The sequence below is a fragment of the Sinocyclocheilus anshuiensis genome, unplaced genomic scaffold (assembly GCF_001515605.1).
Source record: "Sinocyclocheilus anshuiensis isolate Anshui unplaced genomic scaffold, SAMN03320099.WGS_v1.1 scaffold85, whole genome shotgun sequence".
NCBI lineage: Eukaryota > Metazoa > Chordata > Actinopteri > Cypriniformes > Cyprinidae > Sinocyclocheilus > Sinocyclocheilus anshuiensis.
In genome coordinates this window covers 1,318,849-1,330,113 of record NW_015536800.1, presented here as the reverse complement: position 1 = coordinate 1,330,113, position 11,265 = coordinate 1,318,849, and the positions used below count along the sequence as shown (strand labels likewise).

Genomic DNA, 11,265 nt, shown 5'->3' with positions numbered 1-11,265 from the left:
TGAACTGATCATCTCCTCCACATTAATACCAGTTTCAGCACAAAATAATCATGACTAAACATCCAAAGGTAAGTTAAAAGAAAGAGTATAACTTTACAAGCCGTATCCTGTCTCATGTAATCGCTCAATCAGTGTTTCAGCCGCGCAAAGACGTCAATATAAAAGCTTCTAAACAAACGTCACGTAACGTCACATTTACCTCAGAAAAAACATATTTGGTGACCATAAACTCATTAGTTAGATAGAAAAATAAACTGTAGAGAGGGGAATTTTGCTAAATATATGCATCATATAACATTCATTATAAATTTTACTGTTCTTCAATGTTTAATTTATGTTTGAATAAATCCATCAAGTTTTTATGACAGCCACCATTATGTTTATATTAAAAAAAAACGAATTGAAGTAGAAATATTATTATGTAATTGTAATTTTTATTATTTTAAAAACTTCATTAAGTGTAATTTTAACAAATCAGTCAATTTTAACCTTCAATATTATAGTAATGTAGTACCAACTGACTCTGATGTATATTTTACAGCATTAGGTGAGAGATTTTTTTTCCTTGAGAAAATTTGGCATGTAGCCTACTGATATATATCCAAAATAATCGATATTGAATTGAATCGAATCGAATTGGTAATCAAATCGAATCACAAGCTTGTGAATGAGAATCGAATCGAATCGTGAAATTTGTGTCAAAACCCAGTCCTGATATATTAGGGGTTTAACGGTACACGTATTCATATCTTCGTATGTCTTTCGTTTCGGTACGCATGTACCGAAGCATTGTTTTAACCACTGCATGAGTGAAACTTCATTGGAAACTTTTATATATTATTACTTTTGATAAGAAACAAAGTCTCATCTTTCAAATGATGTCCTTTATTTCAGGAAATTCAAACAATAATTGCTGTTTTGACACTCTTTGATGTGGCACGACAGATCACTGTATAAATGCCTCAGTTCAAACTGTAGCGTGGAGCGCGATCATCTCTTCCTCTTTACTACCAGTTTTAATGTGAAAAAACATGAATGAACATTTCATGTCTCACGTAATCACTCAATCAGTGTTTCAACTGCGGAAAGACGTCACTAAAACAGCTTGTAAACAAAATGTCACGTAGTTAATTTAACTAGGCAAGTCATCAGTGTCCACAGCTCAGTAGTTTGCTGGAGAAATGAAGTATAGAGAAGAGCATTTCGCGAATATTAGACTCATTATATTTTACTTTACCTGATAGTGATGTTCTAATTATTTTTTTTATATGTTTAAGTAAATCTGTTATGAAACAAGTTATGACAGCCACTGTGTAATTGAATATATTTAAACAACAAATAAAAATTTCATAATTTAGAAGTTCATTTAAAAACTCCATTTCGTGCAGTTTTTTAAACTGAGTGTTGATTATTATATTTAAAAATTAAGTTTGGGCTCTGTTGTCATTACCTTATAGTAATGTAAAAGGGCTCCCTATAGTTTAGAGCATAAGCTGAGGTAGATTTTTATACCTAAGAAAATTTTAATTATAAATATATTTATTTAAAGAAAAAGTAATTTGTTCAGTAAACAACTGTTTAATAAAAAAGCTATTTCAAGTTTAGTTTCCCCCCTGTGTGTGTGTGTGTGTGTATATATATATATATATACACACACACACACACACACACACACACACACACACTGTACTTAAAATAGTTTGTATGCTTTGCTTAATGTATGCTTATGATTTAGTTGTTTTTTCTCCAAGTAGTATTGGCTTTCACCAGCTGCTAAATATATGTTCTGATTATGGGATCAGATATGATGTGCAATATAATGCAAAAAAGAGTGTTGCCATGATATGTAGAACAAAATTAATATAAATACTCTCTTCCTACAAATGCATATGCAATAAGGTTAGCCACAAAAATGACTATGTCTACGCCTTTTCATTTCTTATTTTTATTACTACACGTCTTTAGTAAATCCTGACAGTACTTTTTTAAATGACAAGTGTTAGTGAATCTGGCCCCATATCTTACAGCAGGGACAGAAGAGAGTTCCGGCAAATACACAGGAATAATTTCCGATACCTGTGGCTATAAAAATTATGCTCATTTAAATAAATTCTAAACTTTAGAGAAATGTCTTGTGATGCCATCGGCATCTATTGCAACCCAAGCGGGGTTGTGGCCCCAGGGTTCAGAACATTTGATCTACCATTTACTGACTTTACCAAAGGTAAACACCATAAACAATAATTAAATGCATAGCTGAGAAAAGACTCAGGTAAAGAAAGCAAATGAAACAATAATCATCCTATTGTCCTTTTCTGTCTCAGCTATAGAGCGCGTGCACGTGTGAGTCCTCTGTCACGTCTGGTGGTGTCTGTAGTTCACTGGCAGACTGTGGGCTGTGATGGACAGGAAGAGGACTTACTGCAGTGCAATCGCACTGTCTGGAACGGGGGAGAGTGTGTTAACCGTCACGCGGCTGCCGTCTCTTGCACGCCAGTGGAGGGTATGTACACGCTCACTCAGTCTTTACATAAACACAGACATAATGACAAATATACTCTCAAGTTAAGAGAAAATAACTTGAAGTTTGTGTGTGTGTGTGTGTTCAGCTTCAGTGTTTGTACCAGTACGTCTCTCTGGTGGGCCATCAGCGTATGAGGGCAGAGTAGAGGTGTATCATGCAGGACAGTGGGGCACAGTGTGTGATGACCAATGGGATGATAATGATGCTGAGGTGATCTGCAGGCAGCTGGGGTTGGGGTAAGACACACACACACACACACACACACACACACACACACAAATGTAAATGAGCTGAATTTTACAGGATTTGTTTACTTGTCATGTGTCCAAATCCCATTCAGTTGTTTTGCAGTAATAAAATCAGATCCATTAAGATGAATATATATGAAATATAATAATTTCATCTTATCGTAGTACTGAAAACATGAGACGCATCAGACAACACAGCATTCATGTATATGCTTACTTGTCATTCAATGCATAGTGAATGTCACGTGAGAATGAATGAATTCAGACAGCTGTAGACACTACTGAGCTTTGTGTATGCCATTACATTCATGTTATGTCCCATATGACGAAAAATACTTGAAATCTGATCTGACTGTTGAACTGGAATGCATTGAATCGTATTTCAAACCACATATGCATGTGGTTTGGATTGGGTTTGAATTTTAATCAAATGAATCACATGATATGCTGATCATTTGATCAGATAAATCACAGTCATAAACAAATAATTATATTTGTACTAAATTATATTTGTATATATTTATATTAGGGCTGAACGATTAATTGCATTTGTGATAATATTGCGATATGAGAGAACGCGATTTTTCAATCGCAGAGGCTGCGATTCCACTCGGTCACGTGACACGCGAGAGTAAAGAGGTGTGTTTGACTTCAAAGTACGGAGTGTATGACATCAAAGTACGGCGAGAGAAAGCATAAGGAGACGTCCGCTCTCTTAAAATCAACAGAACACCAGACACTACAGTTGACGCGTCGCGCCGCAACAGCTCTACACTGGACACGACAAAGCGACTGCTGCAAATCATTTTAACTTTGTGTCAGTATGCCATAAATAGAACAAGGCATCAGTTTAATGTCGGGTTTTGTCGTGTCGCGCCCTATACAGTCTATGGTCGCGCCGCATCCAGTGTACACAGCCTCACTGATTATAATGGTTCTACTGTATTTTGCCGCTCGCGTCCAAAGCGGTGTAGACACAGTGTTTAATGTCGTTGGCGAGGAGGAAAGCCTGTGTGTGTGTCCTATGTCTTAGCGGACCATATTAATGTTTACACCAGGCTTATTTAAACATAATTATTACATGCTTACAAGGTTGGAAGTTCAACAAATCAGTCAATATACTGTGATTGTAGATGTTAAATAAAAATGTCGGACTTCCGGCATGCGGTTGAGTGAGTGAGGCGCGTCCGGGAGCTGCTCCGTAAATTTTATTTCTTCTCAATAGTCAACGGGAACATATAAGTATTTTTAATACTTTAGACGACGTCTACAACGCTAGAGAACATTCGAATGTTTGCTGGAGCCTGTTATTTTCGTTGCTATGCCTAAATCTAAACGTGCTTCTCCTGCTCCTGATGAAAATGACGAAGCCGGCAACATGGCCAAGGCTGCTTCGGGGTTAACGCCAGCTCTTTTAAAAGAGATGCTTACCACAACAATTCGTGAGGAAATCGCGTCACTAAGGACTGAGTTTCTCGCTGAAATACGTGCCTCTACAGCTGCCCTTCAAGCCACTATTTTCAGTCATGGCTCCAAAATTAAAGACATTGAAGCTTCGATGAACAGCGTGGACGAAAGGCTCGACATTTTAGAGCGCAAATGCCAGTCCCTGGAAAGAGATAACGAGGAGTTAAAGAGTAAGGCGGATGATCTGGAAAACCGCTCGCGTCGGAACAATCTTCGTATATTAGGTATCCCCGAGAATGTTGAAACGTCCAAACCCTCTCAGTTCATGGCATCGTTCTTCGCAGAACTTTTCGGGGATAAACTACCTCAGACGCCGGAGATTGAGCACGCACATCGGTCCCTCGCACCTAAACCGCGATCCGGCGCACCACCGAGACCCATGATTGTATGCTTTCTTCGTTTCCAAACTAGGGAAGAAATTTTATGGTTGTCACGCGAGCATGGAGAGTTGCGCTACAAGGAATCCAAGATTTTGATCGTTCCTGATTTTTCCGCGGAACTCAAGAAACGACGGGATCGGTTTAAATCAGTCAAGGCGGAATTACATGGAGCCGGTGTCAAATTCAGGATGCTGTATCCCTGCAGACTTCTCCTTTCATTCAACGGCGAATTGCACAGCTTTGACAGCCCCGATGCCGTGTCTACGTTCCTTGACACCGTGGTTAAACCTAAACAGTCAAGCGAAGTAGCTGCTGTGGATACAGGTAAATAACAGAGTATTTTTGGACAATGTTCCACTCGGGGCAGTAGCCCTATTTGAGCCGGGTCTGTTCCCTGATTGGTCATTGCCTTGAAGTACTGCGTTGTATCAGACTCTGTGGACTTTTTGCATTATAAACATGTACAGACCATGCAACTTTTATTACTATTATTTTAATATGCGGTCTGTGAACTATTTGTTCCCATTTTTCTTTATATATTTACAATCTGTTGCGGAGCTCTCTCCGAAAGTTCAGCGGAGAGAAGGTTTTTGCTGTGTTGTGGGTAATGTTTGTACTACTTACGTACATTTCTTTTCTTTTTTTTTTTCTTTCTTTTTTTTTTCTTCTTTTTCTTACACTCTATCTCAGAATCTAAGAAGGAAGAAGCTAGAAGAATTATCTCTTGAAATAATTCGGCTTGATTCGGCTTATGCAGCTTCTCCAGATCCTGGAATTTACAAAAAGAGACTCAAACTTCAATCTGATTTTAATATGTTATCAACCCATCAGGCTGAAAAGTTATTGCTGAAGGCTAAACATGCATTTTTTGAGCATGGTGACAAGCCAAGTAAACTTCTTGCACTTCAGTTAAAGGAAAAGTCAGCTAAAAATTTAATTTCTAAGATTCGGTCCTCCGATGGCAATTTGATTACTGACCCTGTTGATATTACTAAACATTTTAAAAATTATTACTCTTTGCTATACAAGTCAGAATCCCCCACAGATAGGTCCCTTATGGAAAGTTTTTTTGAACCATTGCCTATACCTACAATAAAGGACACAATGAGAGAAGAGCTAGAATTACCTTTTTCCGCAGAGGAGTTAGTGCAAGCAATTGAGAGTATGCAGAATGGCAAGACCCCTGTTGAATTTTTTCTCAAAGAGGTTTTCTCAAACACAAAACGCCGCTCCTAAACATGTTATTGGGCTCCCTTAATAATGGCTGGCTGCCTCCAACCCCCCGTCAGTCTTGTATTTCTTTGATTTTGAAAAAAGTCAAAGACCCACATGAATGTGGTTCATACAGGCCAATCAGTCTTTTGAACGTAGATGTAAAGATACTGGCTAAAATGCTTGCAAAGCGTCTTGAATCAGTTTTACCGACAATCATACATAGCGACCAAACTGGTTTTATTAAAAACAGATTACGGTTTCATAATATTAGAAGAGCATTTAATATAATTTATTCCTCTAATTCTCACCCATCAGAGGCTCTTTTACTGCTTGACGCAGAGAAAGCCTTTGATCGGGTGGAATGGGGCTCCCTTAATAATGGCTGTCTGCCTCCAACCCTCCGTCAGTCTTGTATTTCTTTAATTTTGAAAAAAGACAAAGACCCACACGAATGTGGTTCGTACAGGCCAATCAGTCTTTTGAACGTAGATGTAAAGATACTGGCTAAAATGCTTGCAAACCGTCTTGAATCAGTTTTACCGACAATCATACATAGCGACGAAACTGGTTTTATTAAAAACAGATTACTGTTTCATAATATTAGAAGAGCATTTAATATAATTTATTCCTCTAATTCTCACCCATCAGAGGCTCTTTTACTGCTTGACGCAGAGAAAGCCTTTGATCGGGTGGAATGGGACTACCTTTTTTGTGTGCTACAGAAATTCGGTTTTGGCAATACGTTCATATCCTGGATAAAACTTTTGTATTCCTCCCCAGTATGCTCCGGTCGGGCCAATGGAGTATCCTCCTCTATTTTCCCGTTAAAACGTGGCACTAGACAAGGTTGCCCACTTTCACCTTTGCTTTTTGCACTGGTTATTGAACCACTGGCAATTGTCATTCGTAGTGAGCAGGCTATACAGGGAATTAGGAGAGCTGATGCTGTTCATAAAATCTCATTATACGCCGATGATGTGTTGCTCTATATCTCTGATCCGGTTGTTTCTTTGCCCGAAGCTCTGAGAATTATAAACTCTTTTAGCCTCTTCTCCGGCTATAAATTGAACATAAATAAAAGCGAGTTGTATCCAATAAATTTTCCAATTTCTGATTTACCAATGAGTACTTCAATGTTTAAAGTTGCTTCCCATAGTTTAAATATTTAGGAGTAACAATTACACGTAAGTGTTTAGATCTATTCAAGGCTAATTTTACCACGCTCCTCCAACGAGTCCAGAAGGATTTTACTCGCTGGTCGGCTCTTCCCCTTTCATTGGCTGGACGTGTGAATTCAGTGAAGATGAACGTTTTACCTAGATTTCTATATTTATTTCAATGTGTCCCAATCTTTATACCCAAATCTTTCTTTAAGACTCTAAATCAACACATCTCATCTTTAATTTGGAATAAAGGACCAGCCAGAATCTGTAGAGAAATACTTCAAAAACCAAAGCTTGAGGGCGGGCTTGCCCTTCCTAATTTCTTATTTTACTACTGGGCAGCAAATATACATTCTACATTATTCTGGTTTCAAAGTCATTATGGGCTCAGTGATTGGGTCCCGTCTTGGGTCAGTATTGAAGAGGGTTTCTGTTCCCCTGCCTCACCTGCTGCACTATTATGTGGCCCTCTTACTACCATCTCGCGTTGTCCTTATGGTAATTCCATTGTCCGGCAATCGTTATGAATTTGGTCCCAATTCCGAATATATGGGAGTTAAAAGGGAAGCTGTAGGGAGAGAGTGCCTTTTTCTTTGGATACTACTTTCATCCCTGTTTTTGGTTCAGTTAGGGAGTGGAGGGAAGTTTTATGTTTATTTCTCTTTTCTTTTGGGTGTTTGTGGTAAGTTAGTGCTGCTCCCTAAAATAGTTTGTTTGTTATTTTAGGCCTTGCTCTCTCCTGAGCCATTGCTCCCTATCTCTGTGTTTTTTTTTTTTTGTAAATAAATCTCAATCTTTGTATACATTTAAATTGGTGTCATTTTCACTCTGGGACAGAAGACTGAAGTGTGTTCTTGCTGCTCCTTTTTTTTTTTTTTTTTTTTTTTTTTTTTTTTTTTTTTTCTTTTTCTTTTTCCTTCAGGGGGGTAGGGTGGGGGGATGGGGGGAAATATGTTTTCATGATTCTCCTGTATCTGTATCCTGTTGTTATTGTAAAAATTCAATAAACAGATTTAATAAAAAAATAAATAAAAATGTCATTCATATCAATTCATGCATCACCTAATTTCATCGTAACATATAGGCCTGGCCTACAGAAAAGAACATTTATGTTTAATCTATCTAATAGTGTGTTGGTCATACTATACAATGATTTATAGCTTGTCTTTGTTGAATAATACAGAACATAAAGAGCTTTAAAAAATAATTGCATATTAAATCGCAATCGCAATATTGGTAAAAAAAATCGCAATTAGATTATTTTCCAAAATCGTTCAGCCCTAATTTATATATTTTAGTCAAAATGTATCTATTTTGGTTTTCAGATCCGATTCAGTTGTTTTGTAATTAAATCAGATCCATTCAGGTAGTAAATATCTGGTAAATCTACATCGGTTGCAATAGTAATGACAAAAAGAGATATAAAAAGAGAGAAAATTAAATTTCTTTCCATCTTGCCATGGTACTGAAATTATTATACGCATCAGACAACATTCATGCATATGCTTACTTGCCATTCAATACATGGTGAATGTCACTTATGAGAAAGAATGAATGAATTCAGAAGACACTACTGAGCTTTGCGAAGGCCATTACATTCATGTTATGTCTTATATGACAAAAAAAAAAACGTATGAAATATGATCTGACTGTTTGGACTGGAATGTGTTGAATCACATTTCAAACTATATATTATGGTTTGGATCGTTTTTTAATCCAATTAATTACATTAATTACATGATGTGCTGATCACAGTTGAATCATAATTCTAAACAAATATTTATATTTGTTTTTTATTTTACATTTATTATTAATAATTCATTTTTTATATTTGATTATTCTAAATGAATTCATTATTTTTAATTAATTATTAATTCATTAATTGACAGCCCTACAAAAAATGACAAAACAAATCTGCTTGTCTGAACAAAGCCATAGAGGCTTGACCTGGTTTCTTGGGAACAAGCTGTCTATTTAGAGGAACACCAGGGCGTTCTTACAACCAAGATGTGTGAAAATAGAAGGAAGATCGAGAGGAGGTTGGAGTGTTAGATGGAGAGAGGGAAAGAGAGGAGTAGAGTGTCTTCTCTGCATAAAAATGTGAAATATTTTCTTGGGAGGTTCCTGACACACAAAGCCAAAGTGTTCTCAGTAAGAAAGTGAGAGTATGAGAGACAGACAGAAAATGGAGATAATGAGAGGATGAGAGCCAGAGGAACACAGAATGAGAGGGCAAAGAGGCGTAAAGGGTGATTTAGAGGGAGGAAAGCAATTACAGAGGAACAGAAAGAGAGAATGGAAAGATCAAGATGTGAATCAGGTTGATTGTTTCAAGCATTTCAACTATATTATACTGACGGGCGGAACAAATGGTGCCTGAAAGTGAGCTTTGCAGGTGTGTGTGAGTTTGTATAATAATCACTCATGTGAAGGGCTCTCTATTGAGTGGAAAAACTCCTGTGGAATAAAACGCGTGGGTTCGTGCACATGATGGAGACTGCAGTTCCACTTCATTTGCCTCTCAACTTTCACTGATTATTGACTGCTGAACTTTGTGCTTGATTGCCTATTAATCACAGAAAGAATTGAAAAATATATAATCTTATAGCACACTCTTAATACGGCCCACTAGTGTACTTGAATTAATATGGTTTTGGACATGAGTGCATCTACAATCTGTTTTTACTTTTCTCTTTAATTTCCTGTTATGCAGTGGCCAGTTTTTCCTGAAAATCAGTGTGAATTAAAAAAGAGGTATCATATTAACATAAACAATTGTAATAGACTGAATCAAGGAGTAATTTTATCCTTTATGGCTGTAATATATATTCATGTGCAATTTCAGTAAGAAAAAAAATCCTGTTTATTAAATAATAGACTGTTCTGCTGCCACTTTCCAAACTTTATTTGTCATTTACTGTGTAAGTATAAGAGAACAGCCTCAAAAAATAAAAAAGCACCCAATTACACAATCACCATGTTTGCGATAATGTCAAACAATAAAGTGAAAATGTATTGTCTGAGCAGGCTGTTGTGATGAAGTACATATGAGTGTTCATTATGGAAATAATATACTTAAAAAATATATACTTAAGAATGAATTGAATGCAATGTTTCTGGACATTTAATTGCATGTTAATTGCAATTAAATGAAAATGAATTATAGTGTAAATTTATCATAAATGCAATTAGCTGAATTATTTTTGACCCACTTTAGATGTAATTTCATATTTCAGTTGTCTTTGTTATGTTTACAGCATGCGTGAATTTTGAAACACTGTTGAAACTTCTCATGTATTTAAATATATTTGTAATTAAACATTTGTAACATGGAACTTGCAATTTAGAATATTTAAAATACATGAACTATAATAAAAAATGTAATGTAAATGTAGACTACAATTCATAAAAATTATCAAGTACTTTACATGTGCTTTACTATGTTTTTATTTCAACACATCAAAATGAATCTACTTATTTAGAGGACAACAAAAGATTATTAAGAACATAATTGGACATTATTAGAAAGTGCAATTTTTAAATGTGTACTTAACGTGTTAAGATGCTTTTAAGTGGGTTTTCTCTCATTAATATTATTTCTACAACTACAGTTTTTGCTAAATACTTTTATCATTTAAAGTACACTACAAGTGTACATTCAGTACAATAACTTATTTTTAACAAAGGAGGTTATAAGTTCCTCAGTGTGAGAAGAAGCTCATCTGAATCATAATATCAAACATACTTGATATTTTTTTGTCTTCTGGAGGAACTTAGCAGGATTCTGAATAGCTGCGGCCACCTGCTGTGAGATGCCTAACACAAACAACTCCCTCTGATTTTCTAATGACTATGTAAATGAATGACTGCATATCAGCTAGAAAATCATGTTGTGGGATGCCAGCTTTAATCTTTATCCACACAGTGATTGTTTCACTTTCTTTGAGTTGTTAGGATCTTCAGAATTTTCTATTAAAGTATTGTTTTGTTTTGTTTTTTCTGATGTATGTGTACAGGGGCATTGCTAAGGCTTGGGTGGGAGCATATTTCGGCGCAGGCTCAGGGCGAGTATTGTTGGATGAGGTGAGCTGCACAGGAAATGAGCTTTCCATAGAGCAGTGTGCAAAAACTGCCTGGGGGGAGCACAACTGTGACCACACAGAAGATGCTGGAGTGTCTTGCATCCCACTTACAGGTACACATGTACATATATACAAGTATGGACAACACCTGTGTGAGAAACAGACTTATAATGTTAATATATATAT

The 11,265-nt window shown here is 36.5% G+C and overlaps 1 protein-coding gene across 1 annotated transcript in view; it reads left to right on the top strand.

Moving 5' to 3' along the window:
• Nucleotides 1-11,265, top strand: part of LOC107656290 (neurotrypsin-like) — a 41,656-nt gene that overhangs the window by 6,646 nt on the left and 23,745 nt on the right. The window contains exons 3-5 of the mRNA XM_016444058.1: nt 2,325-2,503; nt 2,616-2,760; nt 11,014-11,192. Of these exons, the coding sequence (XP_016299544.1) occupies nt 2,325-2,503; nt 2,616-2,760; nt 11,014-11,192 (503 nt within the window). The remainder of the gene's footprint in view (nt 1-2,324; nt 2,504-2,615; nt 2,761-11,013; nt 11,193-11,265) is intronic.